The sequence below is a fragment of the Sapajus apella genome, unplaced genomic scaffold, assembly GCF_009761245.1.
Source record: "Sapajus apella isolate SASKATOON/1434 unplaced genomic scaffold, GSC_monkey_1.0 scaffold51, whole genome shotgun sequence".
NCBI lineage: Eukaryota > Metazoa > Chordata > Mammalia > Primates > Cebidae > Sapajus > Sapajus apella.
The window spans coordinates 7,631,675-7,648,784 of record NW_022436991.1 but is presented as its reverse complement, the minus strand read 5'-3'; the positions used below and the strand labels follow the sequence as shown (position 1 = coordinate 7,648,784).

The window sequence follows — 17,110 nt, the reverse complement described above, 5'->3', positions numbered from 1 at the left end:
ACTGTTGACAGTCTAAGACATATACATACAACTCTCCTCACCCACTCTCCTCAAAAAAAAAAAAAAAATTTTCTACAGGAGTTTGCTGTATTCAGAACTCTCATGTGATAATTAAAGAATCATGAAGAAAGGCATTTAGAATTGTCCATGGTCTTGAAACACCATCTAGGTCCTTGTTATTTCTCCAACCCTGGAACACTAAATGTATTTTTCTTAGATGAGTGTGCTTTTAGTTTTATATGTATGTGTACATACAAAAAGAGTTGTGTATATTTATTGGGTACAAAGTGGTGTTATAATTTTGAAGACAATGTGAGATGATTAAGCTAATTAATGTATCACCTCAAATATTTAACATTTTTTTGTGATGAGAATTAGAAATTTATGCTCTTAGTGAAAATTTCAGTACTCAATTATTAGCTATATTTAGCATGCTATGCAATTTATCTTAAAAAATTAGACTTATTCCTTGCACATAATCAAGGTTTTTATACCCCATGATGATCACCTTCCTATTTCTTGTTCTTGTTTACTATCTTAATGAAATTCCTTTGATTTTAAAAGTTTTCTGTAGAATAACTAGACTTAGGGCCTGGCACAGTGGCTTATTCCTGTAATCCTAGGACCTTGGAAGGCCAAGGAGGATGGATCATTTGAGGTCAAGAGTTTAAGACTAGCCCGGCCAATGTGGCGAAACCCCATCTCTACTAAAAATACAAAAATTATCTGGGCATGGTGGTACACACCTATAATCCCAGATACTCAGGAGGCTGAGGCAGAATTGCTTGAACCTGGGAGGTGAAGGTTACAGTGAGCCAAAATTGCACCACTGCACTGCAGCCTGGACTACAGAGGGAGACTCTGTCTCAAAAGAGAGAGAGAGAGAGAGAGAGAGAGAGAGAGAGAAAAGAAGGGAGGGAGGGAAGGAAGGAAGGAATGAAGGAAGGAAGGAAAAGAGGGAGGGAGGAAGGAAGGAAGGAAGAAAGGAAGGGAGAAAAGAATATCTACACTTTCATTTTTTATGAAGCTTAAACTACGTGCCCCACCTGTTAAATAACTTTTAACCTTAGCTCACCTCCTTCTAACTCTTAACACTTAGGGATTCTCACTGTACACCTGTAAATATCCTCAAATGTCCCTCTACCATGTTGGTCATATTGAGTCAGATACGGAACAATAAACACATTTCTTCCTCTGAGTTCTCTTTTCCTTCTGGATATAATCTCAGTATAACACCTTTCTGTCTGGCTTGTTCTCTCTTTCCATGAGCTTCCAAGTTCCTGCAATTGGTTTGGTTGCCTCTGGTAGTTTTGAATTCCTGGCTACATTTATATCTTCCTCCTTACCCACTCTCACGCTCAGCCCATTGTCCCCAGAATATCTAGTGGGTGGGACTTTTAGTTGGGATTAGGTTGTGTGCAAGCAGAGGTGGAAAGGGCCAGTTTTTGAAGGAGGTTGCTAGTTTCTTGAGGTTCTTTTTTATACAACTGTACTTCTCATCCTTTTAATGTAAAGGTTGATGATTCTCAAATTTCCATCTCCATCTCAGATTTTGGACCCTTAAATCCAACTTGTTGTCACTTCTTGAACATCACATGGACCTCTCGGACTCAACATGCCCAAATTGAATTTACCATCTCTTCCTAACACCCGTGCCTCTTCCTATGTCTGTGTTCTTCACACCATTAAAAGACAGCACCATCCACCCACTTGCTGAAGTCTCTGTGACTTCTCTCTCTCCGTGGTGTCTTCCCTGAAAAACCCTGTTACTAGTTCCCCCTAATTGTGTATTGAATCTACTTGTCTCCATTTCTACTACCAAAACCAAATTGAAACTGTCATCATCCCTTCATCTCTTATCTGAGAATTCCACCCCACTATTGCCTTCTTCATCCCATTCTCTATTGAGCATCCAATATGACTATCCAAACAGAGGATGATCATGTCACTCAATGCATCAATGGTTTGCGTGTCACTGAATCCATCAATCATTTCCCATTTACCACTGGATAAGTGTCTACAACTCTTACCATGGCCCACAAGGCACTGTCAATTTAGCACTTGGCAATCTTTACATGTTCATTCTATTGCCACTACTTTCTTTTTATGGCCTGGACTTTAGGCACACAGACATCCTTTTAGGTTCTTTCATAATTTTCAAGCTTCCCTCCCCTGTGGCTTTGAAACTGCCTTTACCAAAATTATGACACTGAGGAAAATCTGACATGGCCTACTTAATCTTGTTTCTAACCTCAAAAGCTATCTGTCTTTGCTCATTCCTGGGCATAGTCCAAGCTAACTATGGGAGGAATCCAGCTTATACACTAACTTTAAAACAAAAATGTTAATAGCTCCTTCCTGAAACTAACTGCCTCCATGCTCGGAGATTGAAACTGCCTTTGGAGAAATAACAAATTGGTCACAAGGCTAGAATTATAATTCAGGAGTCATGGAGTCAGAGGTCACAAGATTTGTAACCTCTCCAGTTTCTCCTGTAGATAACATCATTACGGTAAAACCTAAGACTAGTGTTTGAGGTGTTTTTCAGACCTTGCATTCTGATGGACCAGCTTGCACTACCCAAACCAGTAACTGATACCAAGAAACTAACTCAACCATTTCTGTGATCTCTGAGGAGTTGACTCAACACAAGAAGACAGCTCCAACATGATTTCATCCCCAGCCAACCAATCAGCATTTCCTATTCCCTATCCCCCTGAATGCCAAAGCATCTTTGAAAAACACTGGTCTCTGATTTCCTAGGGAGGTGGATTTGAAAAACATCTTTCATCATTCAATTTGGTGGTCTATGCAATTATTAGATTCTTCTCTACTGCAACTCCTACTGTTTTCAGTGTTTGGAGTTTCTGGGCAGTGGGCAAGAAGAAATCATCAGATGATTGCATCTTCACATGTGCTGTTCCCTTTGCTTGGCACAACAACAACGCTCTCTATCTCTTGGCCAAATCCTACTCATCCTGCAGATCTCAGCTCAAATATCACTTCCATTGAGACTTTGTTACTCCTCATATTGGTTAGTTCAAGTCCTCTTTTAGACAAGGCGTTGGCAAACGTTTTTTGCAAAAAGCCAAATAGTAAATATTTTAGGTTTCGTGGATTAGACACTCTCTTGTTCCAACTATTCAAGTTGCCACTATAGTGCAAAAATGGCCACATATAATATGGAAACAGGTGGGCATAGTTGTGTTCCAGTAAAACTTTACAAAAATAAGTTGTGGGCAGGATTTGGCCTGCAGGCCACAGTTTGCCAAACTTATTTTTATAGATTTTTATAGAATTCTCATGGCACTTATCATAATTGTGATTAAATACTTATTTGTGTAATTAAGAGTTTAAGAGCTTTCTCCAGAGGTCTGTAAGTCCCATGAATATATAGACTATGTTTTTGTTGTTGTTGCTGTTGTTGTTCACCCTGCATAAGTGCTTGGCACATAGTTTGCTTAAATGAATGGAAGAAGGGAGATGTCTTTCTTCATATGAGGGAGGACAGCATGCACCAAGGAGGGAACTTCTTTTGGGAGAGGTGGCTGCATTTCTCTGCTATCAGTTTTCTTCACAAAGAAGACAGTTCTCTGTCCAGGTAGTTAGTTACCAACCTGCTCGAATGCAGCCCAGTATCACCAGTGCCCACTCAGGTACTCGGGGCAGCACCACTGCCACACGGTCCCCACGCTGCAGGCCACAGGCTTCCGAGAGGACGTTGGCTGCCTGCTGGCTGATTTCACTCAATTCTCTGAAGTTCCACATCACTTCCTCCCCATTCCCATTTATCCACCAGAGGGCTGGGCCTGGGGGCCGCTTGCCAACCTGAGGGAAGACAAGCCCTGCAGATTAGGTGGCACTGGTACACAAGCAGGTAGAATAAATTCTAAGTCTTGGGATTGCCAAGTCGGTGCTTAGTAAGCTTTTTTAATCTCAGCACCTCCATACAGTCTTAAAAAATATTGAAAACTCTAAAGAGTTGTTATTTATATGAGTGATATCTATCAATAGTTACCATAGTAGATATTAAAACAGAATTTTTATAAATGTATGCTTTTAGAAATAACAATAATAAACCCATTATATATTAGCATGCATAATTTTTTGTAATGATAAAGAAAGTATACTTTTCAAAATAAAAAAATGAGGAAAGTGGCATTATTTTATTTATTTATTGCATCTATTTATTCTGCAATTCACTTTAATGTCTTAGTAGAATAACATCAGATCCTCTCATCTGCTTCTGCACTCACTCTGTTGTGAGTGCCAACACGTACCTTCTGGAAAATGCTATTGTATACTTGTGAAAGAATGAGAATAAAAAGGAAAATATCACCTTAGATTTATTTATATATTTATCTGTCTAACTATTTACTTATTTTTTTAATTGTGTGGTAAAATACACATAACATTTCCAATTTTAACTATTTTTAAGTGTATAGTTTAGTGACATTAAGCACATTCTCATTGTTATGCAACTATCACCACCATCATCTCTAGAACTTTCTCATCATCCAAAACAAAAACTCTGTCCCTATTACACAATCACCCCTCATCCTGTCTCCCCTTAGGCCCTGATAAACACCATTCTACTTTCTGTCTCTATAAATTTGACTATTCTAGATACATGATATCGTTTGAATATTTGTTCTTTGCAAGTCTCATGTTGAAATGCAATCCCTAGTGTCAAAGGTGGGGCTTGGTGGGAGGTGATTGGATCATGGGGGCAGGTCCCTGATGAATGGCTTGGCACCATCCCCTTCATGATAAATGAGTTTACATAAGATCTAGTTGTTTAGAAGTTAGTGGCACCTTCTCACTCTCTTTCTTGCTCCTAATCTTGCCATTTTTTGTGCCTGTTCTTTATCTTCCACCATGATTGTAAACTTCTTGAGGCCCTCAACAGAAACAGATGCCAGCCCCACACTTCCTGTACATTGTGCAGAACTGTGGGCCAATTAAACCTCTTTTTATAAATTACCTAGTCTCAGGTATTCCTTTACAGCAACACAAGAACAGTCTGGTAAAGAAAATTGGTACCAGGAGTGGTATATTGCTATAAAGATACCTGAAAATGTAGAGGTAACTCTGGAACTTGGTCATGAGAAAAAAATTGAAGACTTTGGAGGGCTTAAAAGAAGACAGAAAGATGAGGAAAAGTTGGAACGTCTTAGCTACCGGTTAAATAGTTGTGAACAAAATGCTAATAGAAATATGGACAGTGAAATCCAGGCTGACCAAATTTCAGATGGAAATAAGGAACTTATTGAGAACTGGAGCAAAGGTCCCCCTTCCTACACTTTAGCAATTAACTTGGCTGCATTGTTTTCATAGCCTAGGGATATGTGGAAGTTTCTACTTAAGAGTAATTACTTTGCTATTGTAAACAATGCTGCAATGAACATTCGTGTGCACGTGTCCTTATAGTAGAACGATTTGTAATCCTTTGGATATATACCCAGTAATGGGATTGCTGGGTCAAATGGAATTTCTATTTCTAGGTCCTTGAGGAATCGCCACACTGTCTTCCACAATGGTTGAACTAATTTACACTCCCACCAACAGTGTAAAAGTGTTCCTATTTCTCCACATCCTCTCCAGCATCTGTTGTTTCCAGATTTTTTAATGATCGCCATTCTAACTGGCATGAGATGGTATCTCAATGTAGTTTTGATTTGCATTTCTCTGATGACCAGTGATGATGAGCATTTTTTCATATGTTTGTTGGCCTGATGTTTGTCTTCTTTTGTAAAGTGTCTGTTCATATCCTTTGCCCACTTTTGAATGGGCTTGTTAGTTTTTTTCTTGTAGCAGAAGATCAAACACCGCATGTTTTCACTCATAGGCGGGTGTTGAACAATAAGAACACATGGACGCAGGGAGGGGAGCACTACACACTGGGGTCAGTTGGGGGGAAATAGGGGAGGGTCGGTGCGGGGTGGGGAGCTGGGGAGAGATAGCAAGGGGAGAAATGCCAGATGTAGGTGATGGGGAGGAAGGCAGCAAATCACACTGCCACTTGTGTACCTATGCAACAATTTTGCATGTTCTTCACATGTACCCCAAAACCTAAAATGCAATAAAATAAATAAATGGGAAATAAATAAATAAATAAATAAATTAAAAAAAAAGAGTAATGACTTAGGGAATCTGACAGAAGAAATTTTTAAGCAACAAAGTACCTAGCTTGCTTACTGCTTCAGAGTCATGTACCAGAAGTCACACAATTTGTAAATTCACCAATTGCTTCTATAGATTACATCACTATTGTAAAATCTAAGACTGGCCTTTGAGATATTTTTTAGACATTTGCATTCTGGCAAACTTACTGACACTACTTAGACCCATGACTCATAGCAAGGAACTCACTTTACCAGTCCTGTGACTGCCTCACCCAGAAACAGACTCAGCACTGGAAGACATTTCTCACACTTCTATGATTTCATTCCCAACGAATCAGTAGCACCTGTTCCTTAGCCCCCTGCCCACCAAATTGTCTTTTCAAAACCCTAGGCTCTGAGCTTTTGAGGGGGCAGATTTGAGAATTATCTCTCATCCTTCCACTATGATGCTTTGTGATAATTAGATTTATTTTCTGAAGGAAAAAAAAAAACAACCTTTTGTATTTAACTAACATGATAGGTACAAAAATGTTATTTTGGCAAAATCTTCACTTGCATTACTCTTATTATGAGGGAGGGTGAAATTTTTTTATGTTTAATGGCCATTTCAGTTCACTTTTTTGGTGACCTGTCTGTTCATATACTTTGCCCACTTTTATATTGAGTTGCACCCTTTTATTCTTGGTCTCTGCAAGCTCATTTTGTATTTTTAACTTTTTGCTGTCATATAAGTTGAATATTTTCCCCACAGTTGTCATTAGTCATTGATTTTGCTAATGGTGTTATTTGTGAATGGAGAGGTTTTTTGATGTTTATATAGCAAGCTTACTTTTATGAATTCAGAATGGTGAGTCATAGTAGGAAGGGGCTTCCTCAATATTTAAAAGGTCTTACTCAGTATTTAAAGGAAGCATAACTTTTTCTAAAAAATCCAGAAATCTACATTTTTATTTGAAAGTTTTCAATTTCAAAATGTTGACCTATTTTTTTTTTTTAAGAGTACCTGAACCTAGGGCGTCTTCAGCCCAGGGGCAAGGCATTTGCAATCTCCACACTAAGGCTGTTCCATAGTGTTGGGAACTCAGGACATCATGTCATAATCATTACTCTTTTTGAGTACCAATGTATCAAGCCTATGCTTGTAGCTCCACCCCTTCCCCTACTCCTAGCCAGAATGAATCCTTCAAATCTACGGAAAGAGTCACAGGACTTCAAATGAAGGCAATTGATGGATCAGCTATGATTGGATTAAAATTTTAGCAGCTCAGGGCTGGAAAGGAAACTCAGAATTTTCTTCATCTTTTTCTGTCTTGGCTGTCTCATATTGGAGCCCTTTTGATAATCATTGCCTAGTACTGTAGTTATCTTGCTTGCACACCTCTAATGAGAGGGGCATGTTACCTAAGTTCCTGGAAAGACTCAGTCTTTGATCATTGCTGATTTGCCTCCCCCCTCCAACTTTTTTGAGACAGAATATCACTCTGTGGAGTGTGGTGGTGTTATCATAGCTCACTGCAGCCTCAAACTCCTGGGCTCAAGCAGTCTTCCCACCTCAGCTTCCTGAGTAGCTAGGACTGCAGGTGTGGACCACCATACCTGGCTAATTTTTTTTTTTTTTAACATTTTTGGTAGAGACAGAGTCTTACTGTGTTGCCCAGGCTTGAATTGCTGTTATTAGATTCAAACCCACGTCTTCTATGACCCCAGACCACTAGTTCTCATTTCACCCTGGAAGGTCACAACAGAGCATATGCAGTCTCCATACAATGTAAACAAACTGTATTGGCTGCCTAGAAGTTACCAGGTTGCCACACTTCTGTGCCTTTCTTCCTTCCAAGCTCATGGTATCTCTCTCCCATATCATGCTGTCTTCATGGAAGATGAATGTCTTGTCCATAACTTATTACAGTGCATGACATGTGATAAGTGCTTAACAAATATTTACTAAATTAATGGATGAATTTTAAAAGTCAACCAAATCGTCTCACTCTGTGCCTCTTTTCCTCCCCATTTACCTTCTCCATCTCAGCCCAGTGATCTATCACATCTCTAGTGAAGTTAAACGTGGGTGGAGCTTCCAGGTGGCCCCACGGCACAGACACCAGTTGCCTGTTATTAATGTGGAGAGTGTGGCTGGACATCTGAGTACCCCACAGGGTGCAGAGTCCCTGAAGTTTTCGCAGCCAATACATGTTCGGACCTGTAAAAGGAAGAAGAGACACAGGTGAGAGCTTCTTTAACAGATTGCTCCACTGATCATCAGCAGCTTCAGGAGATTCATCCAAACCTTATAGAATTCTTCCCAGGAATTAATTTGCTGTGATTATGAGTAAATTGAACTCAGCATCTGTTTCAGTGTCCTTGTGGGGTGCTGTTTTCTATAGGCACAAGAGGATACAGAAAAAGTCCCAGATCCTACATCCTCAACACTTCTGACAGTTTTGTGAACACCCAATTCCGTATAATAAATCCCCTTGTGCTTAAAATACAGCGGGTCATATATTGGATTGTAGTTCCCAGAAATTCACTCCATTCCTGTTCTAGGATTATACATCCCCGTTCATTTTTATGTGACTTCCCAGGAGGAAGAATATGTATTTACTTCTCATTGATTTTGGCTTGCTCACGGGATATGCTTCAGTCAATGAGATGTGAGTGTCTGGTATTGTATGGTTCATCAGAAACTCACATTTCTCCCCTCTGCATGAGACTTGCACAACCCGTATCAGTGCTGTACCATCAGAATGGGACCCAGAACAACCAAAAATGTGGAGTTGAGCTGAGCCTAGCATGACCACTGACAACACACAGACCCATGGGAGAAAATATGTATGACTAAAAGCTACTGAGATGTATAGCGTGTTTGTTACTGTAGCAAATGCTAATTAATACAAGTAGCATCATTTTCTTTAAATTCAACCTGGACTGATAACATCCTAAATCCTAGGTCTTATGCATCTAGTGCACAGGGCCTAATACAATCACTTTAGAAATTATAGGTGTTGTAATTGTTGTTTCCATATAATTTATTCCAAGGAGGTCGTTCCAAGGCTGTGTAGGCTGGTGTTTAAGTTACACCCAAGGTACCATGAAGAGGTTGTAGAATTTAAGTCTAATGGCTTTTTTTTTTTTTTTTTTTTTTTTAAGAAAATTTATTTCCATAGGCTTTTGGAAAACAGGCGGTATTTGGTTACACGAGGAAGTTTTTTACTGGTAATTTAAAAGAGTTTTGTGCACCAATCACCCGAGCAGTATACACTTAACCCATTTTGTAAACTTTTATCCCTCATCTCCTTCCCATCTTTTCCCCCAAGTCCCCAAAGTTCTGTGTGTCATTCTACTTTTCTTTTTCTTTTTTTTAATTCTTCCTAACATATTCTATCATACACCTTTGTATCAGTCTTATGCCTTTGCAATTTATAGCTTAGCTCCCACTTATGAGTGAGAACATATGATGTTTGGTTTTCCATTCCTGAGTTACTTTACTTTGAATAATAGTCTCCCATCCCATCCAGGCTGCTGTGAATGCCATTAATTCATTCCTTTCTATACCTGAGTAGTATTTATATATATGTATGTGTGTGTTCTACTTTCAGTTCTTTGAGGAATCTCCACACTGCTTTCCATAGTGGTTATACCAGTTTACATTCTTACCAGCAATATAGAAGTGTTCCCTTTTCATCACATCCATAGCAACATCTGTTATTTTTTGATTTTTTGATTATGGCCATTCTTGCAAGAGTACGATGGTATCACATTGTGGTTTTGATTTGCATTTCCCTGATTGTTAGTGATGTTGAGCATTTTTTCATATTCGTGTTGGATATTCTTTTGAGAATTGTCTATTTATGTCCTTAGCCCACTTTTTTATGGGATTTTTTGTTGTTTTTTCTTCTTGCTAATTTATTTGAGTTTCTTGTAGATTCTGAATATTAGTCCTTTGTCAGATGCACAGATTGTGAAGATTTTCTCCCACTCTGTGAGTTGTCTATTTACTCTGCTGACTGTTCCTTTTGCTCTGAAAAAGCTCTTTAGTTTAATTAAGTCTCACCTATTTATCTTTGTTTTTGTTGCATTTGCTTTTGGGTTCTTGGTCATAAAATCTTTGCATAACCCAATGTCTAGAAGAGTTTGTCTGATGTTATCTTCCAGAATTTTTATAGTTTCAGGTCTTAGATTTAAGTCTTTGATCCATCATGACTTGGTTTTTGTATAAGGTAAGAGATGAAGATCCAGTTTCATTCTCCTACATGTGACTTGCCAATTATCTCAGCACCATTCGTTGAATAGGGTGTCCTTTCCTCACTTTATGTTTCTGTTTGTTTTGTCGAAGATCAGTTGACTATAAGTATTTAGATTTATTCCTGGGTTCTCTATTCTGTTCCATGGTTCTATGTGTCTATTTTTATACCAGTACCATGCTCTTTTGGTGACTATGGCCTTATAGTATATTTTTGAAATCAGGTAATGTGATGTCTCCAGATTTGTTCTTTTTGTCTTACTTTGGCTATGAGGACTCTTTTTGTTCCATATGAATTTTAGGATTATTTTTTCTAGTTCTGTGAAGAATAATGGTGGTATTTTGATGGAAATTGCATTGAATTTATAGATTGCTTTGGGCGACATGGTCATATTTACAATATTTATTCTATTCATCCATGAGCATAGGATGTGTTTCCATTTGTTTGTGCCATCTGTGATTTCTTTCAGCAGTGTTTTGTAGTTTTTCTTGCAGAGATCTTTTACCTCTTTAGGAATATTTTTTTGCAGCTATTGTAAAAGGGGTTGAGTTCTTGATTTGATTCTCAGCTTGGTTGCTGTTGGCATATAGCAGAGCTACTTTTTTTTGTACATTAATTTTGTATCCTGAAACTTTGCTGGATTAATGTATCAGTTCTAAGAGCTCTTTGGAGGAATCTTTAAGGTCTTCTAGGTATACAGTTATATTATCAGCAAACAGCAACAGTTTGACTTCCTCTTTCCCAATTTGGATGCCCTTTATTTCTTTCTCTTGTCTGATTGCTCTGGTTAGGACTTCCAGTACTATACCGGATAAAAGTGGTGTGAGTGGGCATTCATGTCTTGTTCTAGTTCTCAGAGGGAATGCTTTCAACTTTTTCCCATTCAGTATTATGTTGCCTGTGGGTTTGTCATAGATGGTTTTTATTACCTTAAGATATGTCCTTTGTATGCTGATTTTGCTAAGGGTTTTAATCATAAAGGGATGCTGGATTTTGTCAAATGCTTTTTCTACATCTATTGAGATGATCATATGATTTTTGTTTTTAATTCTGTTTATGTGGTGTATCACATTTATTGGCTTGCATATGTTAAACCCTCCCTGTATCCCTGGTATGAAACCCACTTGATCATGGTGGATTATCTTGTTGATATGCTGTTGGATTTGGTTAGCTAGTATTTTGTTAAGAATTTTTGCATCTATGTTCATCAGGATATTGGTCTATAGTTTTCGTTTTTGTCACATCCTTTTCTGGTTTTGATATTAGGGTAATATTGGCTTCATAGAATGATTTAGGGATGATTCTCTTTCTGTCTTATGGAATAATGTCAGTAGGATTGGTACCAGTCCTTCTTTGAATGCCTGGTAGAATTCAGCTGTGACTCCCTCTGGTCCTGGATTTTGTTGTTGATAATTTTTTTATTGACATTTCAATCTCGCTGCTTGTTATTGGTCTGTTCAGTGTTTCTAATTCTTCCAAATTTAAGCTAGGAGAGTTGTATCTTTCCAAGAATTTATCCATCTCCTCTAGGTTTTTTAATTTATCTACAGGAAGCTGTTTGTAGTAGCCTTGGATGATCTTTTGTATTTCTGTAGTGTCAGTTGTAATATCTCCCATTTCCTTTCTAATTGAGCTTATATGCATCTTCTGTCTTCTTTTTTGGTAATTTTCCTAATGATCTATCCATTTTTTAAAAATCTTTCCCAAGAACCAGCATTTCGTTTCATTTATCTTTTGTATTTTTGTGTCAGTTTCATTTCATTCTGCTGTGATCTTGGTTATTTCCTTTATTCTGCTGGGTTTGGGTTCTAGTTCCTTGAGGTGTGACCTTAGGTTGTCTATTTGTGCTCTTTCGGACTTTTTGATGAAGGCATTTAAGGCTATGAATTTTCCTCTTAGTACCTCCTTTGCTCTTTCCCAGAAGTTTTGATAGATTGTGTCACTATTATCCTTCAGTTTAATAATATTTTTTGAGATGGAAATTTTGTTCTTGTTGCCCAGGCTGGAGTGCAATGGCACAATCTCGGCTCACTGCAACCTCTGCTCCTGGGGTTCAAGTGATTCTCCTGCCTCAGCCTCCTGAGTAGCTGGGATTACAGGCGCTTGCCGCCACACCCAACTAATGTTTTGTATTTTCAGTAGGGGTTTCACCATGTTGGCCAGGCTGGTCTTGAACTCCTGACCTCAGATCATCCGCCCACCTCGGCCTCCCAGTGGGCTGGGATTACAGGTGTGAGCCACTGTGCCTGGCCCAAGAAAATTTTTAATTGCCGTCTTGATTTCATTGTTGACTCAATGATGATTCAGGAACAGGTTATTTAATTTCCATGTATTCACATGATTTCGAAGGTTCCTTTTGGAGTTGATTTCCAATTTTGTTTCACTATGGTCTGACAGAGTACTTGATATAATTCCGGTTTTCTCAAATTTGTTGAGACTTGTTTTGTGTTTTATCATATAGTCTATCTTGGAGAAAGTTCCATGCACTGATGAATAGAATGTATATTCCATAGCTGTTGGGTAGAATGTTCTGTAAATATCTGTTAAGTTTATTTGTTCCAGGGTACAGCTTAAATCAATTGTTTCTTTGTTGACTTTATGTTTTAATGACCTGTCTAGCGCTGTCAGTGGAGTATTGAAGTCCCCCACTATTATTGTGTTGCTGTTTATATTACTTCTTAGGTATAGTAGTAATTGTTTTATAAATTTGAGATCTCCAGTGTTAGGTGCATATATATTTAGGATTGTGATATTTTCCTGTTGGACAAGGCCTTTTATCATTACATAATTTCCTCTTTGTCTTTTTTTAACTGCTGTTGCTTTAAAGTTTGTTTTGTTTGATATAAATATAGATACTCCTACTTGCTTTCAGTGTCCATTTCCACCCCTTTATTATGCATTAGATGAGTCTCTTGAAGGCAGGAGTACTTGGTTGGCACAATCTTATCAATTCTGTAATTCTATATCTTTTAAGTGGACCATTTACATTCAATGTTAGTAGTGAGATATGAGGTACTATTTCATTCATTGTGCTATTTGTTGCCTGTATACCTTGGGGTTTTTTAAATTGTATTTTTGTTTTATAGGTTATGTGAGATTTATGCTTCAAAGAGGTTCTGTTTTGATGTGTTTCCAGGATTTGTTTCAAGATTTAGCAGTCCTTTTAGCAGTTCTTTTTTTTTTTTTTGAGACGGAGTTTCGCTCTTGTTACCCAGGCTGGAGTGCAATGGCGCGATCTTGGCTCACTGCAACCTCCGCCTCCTGGGTTCAGGCAATTCTCCTGCCTCAGCCTCCTGAGTAGCTGGGATTACAAGCACGCGCCACCATGCCCAGCTAATTTTTTGTATTTTTAGTAGAGACGGGGTTTCACCATGTTGACCAGGATGGTCTCGATCTCTTGACCTCGTGATCCACCCGCCTCGGCCTCCCAAAGTGCTGGGATTACAGGCGTGAGCTACCGCGCCCGGCCTAGCAGTTCTTGTACTGCTGGCTTGGTAGTGGTGAATTCTCTCAGTATTTGTCTGAAAAAGACTGTATCTTTCCTTCATTTATGAAGCTTAGTTTTGCTGACTACAAAATTCTTGGCTAATTTTTTTTTAAGGAGGGTGAAGGTAGGGCCCCAATCCCTTCTAACTTGTAGGATTTCTGCTGACAAATTTGCCATTAATCTGATAGGTTTTTCTTTATAGGTTACCTGTTGCTTTTGCCTCACAGCTCTTAAGATTCTTTCCTTCATCTTGACTTTAGATAACGTGATGACAACGTGCCTAGGCAATGATCTTTTTGCAATGAATTTCCCAGGTGTTCTTTAAACTTCTTGTATGTGTATGTCTAAGTCTCTAGCAAGGCTAGGAAAGTTTTCCTCGATTATTCCCTTAAATATATTTTCCAAATTTTTAGATTTTTCTTCTTTCCCAAGGATGTCAATTATTCTTAGCTTTGGTCATTTAACAAAACCCTAAACTTCTTGGAGATTTTGTTCATTTTTAAAATTCTTTTTTTATTTGTCTTTGTTGGATTCAGTTAACTAAAAAATCTTGTCTTTGAGCTCTGAAGTTCTTTCTTCTGCTTGTTCAATTTCATTACTGAGACCTTTCAGTGCATTTTTCTCTATGTGTATCCTTTATTTTCTAAAGTTGTGATTGTTTTTTTATTTATGCTATTTCACTGAAGACTTCTCCCATCAAATCTTGTATCATTTTTTTGGTTTCCTTAAATTGGACTTCATCTTTTCTTGTGCCTCTTTGATTAGCTTAATACTTGCCCTTCTGAATACTTTCTTCAGGTAAATCAGGGGTTTCTTCTTGGTTTGGATCCATTGCTGGTGAGCTAGTGTGATTTTGGGGGGTTGTTAAAGAACCTTGTTTTATCATATTACCAGAATTATTTTTCTGGTTCCTTCTTATTTGGGTAGGCTGTCAGAGGGAAGATCTGGGCTCAAGGGTACTGTTCAGATGCTTTTGTCCCACAGGATGTTTCTTTGATGTAGTATTCTTCCCCTTTTCCTAGGGACATGGCTTCCTGAGAGCCAAACTGTTGTGATTGTTATTTCTCTTCTGGATCTAGCGACCCAGCCTGGGGTATCAGGCTCCAAGCTGGTCCTGGGGGTTGTCTGCAGGTCTCTCAGCTGTGGATACCAGCACCTGCTCTGCTAGAGGTGGCAGTAAAATGGACTTTGCAGGAAATAAAAATAAATAAAAGTTTCCCCTTCAAAGCTTTCCTCTTAGTTCATTAGTTCAAATGATAGTTTCTTCAAAGGTTAATTCACTTTAAAGCTTTTGCTAATAATTTTAAAGTAGCCGTTAGTCATAATAAAGAAATAAGTGCATCCCGTGTTTTTAGTTCTTACACTTTAACCTAGATATTTGCCCTGATGGGCCTGGACAAGCTCAGGCAAGTCTTAGGTCAAAGCTTATTCCCCTTCCTTATTTGAAAATGTTATCACTTCTCTATGCATTCCTCAAGTTACTTCCTCTTTTCCTTAGTTCCCCACTGCCTTTACTTCTTTAGAAAATGTCCAAGTTTTTAGCCAATTGGGTCAAGCATAGAATGTGAGGTCCTGTTCCAGCCAATGAAAACTGGACACAGCAGTAGGGTGACTGCGTCAGGTTGTGAAAGTTGTAAATGTCCGTGTCTCCCTTGTTCAGGTGTGCTCTCATGGCAAGACTACCACCAAGTTGCACCCTTCCTGCAGGAAGTAAAGCTAGCCTTGCTGAGTGATCCATTGTCTCGGTATGGATTTTTCCCAATGTTATAAAACCATTTCCAACAGACTTTGTGGGGGTCTTTAGTTTGGGTTGTTTAATGCAGTGTTTTTGTGCTGGTTGATTTCCTGCCAGGAGGGGGTGCCTTCAAGAGAGCATCAGGTGTGGTAGTATAGGGAGAATAAGGTGAGGGGTGGGGCCCTAGAACTTTCAAGAGAATATGCCATTTGTTTTCAGCTACCAGGGAGGGCAGGGAAGGACCATTAGGTAGGGGCAGAGTAAGGCATGTCTGAGAGCAGACTTTTCTTGAGTGGGGCTTGCTGTGGCTGCTGTGGGGGTTGCGGATGTGGCTATCAGGTCAATGGAATTACGTTCCCAGGAGTATTATGGCTGCCTCTGCTGTGTCATGCAGGTTGTCAGGGGTGTGGGGAAAGCTAGAAGTACAGGCCTCACCCAGCTCCCATGCAACCCAAAAGATCAGGCTCACTCCCACAGTGACCCCATCCAACAGCACAGAGTTTGTTTCCAGGCAGGAGGTGAGTAGGGCTGTGAACTTGCTCCACGCTACTAGCCTCCTAGCTGAGAGGGCAACCAAGACTTTCATGCTTGCCTCCCTGCCTGTCGAGTCTGCATACTGGATTTATGCCCTCCCCTGACTTCTGGCCAGAAGACAGTGTTTGTTTGGAATGGTTGCAAAGTTTAGCTGGAGGTTTCCGTCTCCTGTGGTCTTTTCTCAGTTCCTCTAATAACCCTCCTCAAGGCCCCCTGTGAAACAAGTCAAAACTAGCTTTTCTTGGGACCCAAAAAGGCCATAGGACTTTTCCCACTGCTTCCTTCACCCCTGTATTTCACTCAGCTCTCTAAATTGACTCAGCTCCACCTAAGGTCAAATCCTTCTCCTGTGACCTAGACCTTCAGGTTTCCCAGTGAGGGTGTGTGTTTAGGGGCAGGCAATTCCCCTTTCCCACTGTCACAGCTTGGGCACTCACAGTATTTGGGCTGTCTCCCAAGTCCTGCAAACAATCCACTTCCTTCAAAGGGTCTGTGGATTCTCTCAGAATCTTTTTATTATCTTTTTATACTTATTTTATTTTATTTTCCTGGTATACTCCTGCAGTAGTTCTGGAGCAAAAGTTCACAGTGTGAGTCTCCACATGCTGCTCTGTCCATCCAAGCTGAGGCTGCCAGCTACTTTTGCCTCCTAGTTGCCATCTTGACTTTCTAATAATCTTTAATGACTTTTGATTTAAAGAATCCAGCCAGTATTCAAGCAAATGGGCTGGATTTCCAACGCTGTATTTTATTTTATTTATTTATTTATTTAACTAGGACGTAACAGCCAAAATGCTCAAGGTATCTGTATTATTCAGGGTTCCCTAGAGGAACAGAACTAATGGAATATATATGTGCGTATATTATATATATATACACACACACACACACACACATATATATATTCCATATATATATACATATATATTCCATATATATGAAAAATATTTCATATATATTCTTATATATTATATATATTCCATATATA

The 17,110-nt window shown here is 39.0% G+C and overlaps 1 protein-coding gene across 3 annotated transcripts in view; it reads right to left on the bottom strand.

The window, feature by feature from the left end:
* LOC116526517 (acyl-coenzyme A synthetase ACSM2B, mitochondrial) overlaps positions 1 to 17,110 on the bottom strand; it is a 33,926-nt gene that overhangs the window by 14,631 nt on the left and 2,185 nt on the right. For all 3 annotated transcript variants that reach the window (XM_032242856.1, XM_032242854.1, XM_032242855.1), the window contains exons 2-3: positions 8,141 to 8,325; positions 3,618 to 3,828 (exon numbers count right to left, since the gene is read on the bottom strand). In XM_032242856.1, the coding sequence (XP_032098747.1) occupies positions 3,618 to 3,828; positions 8,141 to 8,317 (388 nt within the window). In that variant the 5' untranslated portion in view covers positions 8,318 to 8,325. The remainder of the gene's footprint in view (positions 1 to 3,617; positions 3,829 to 8,140; positions 8,326 to 17,110) is intronic.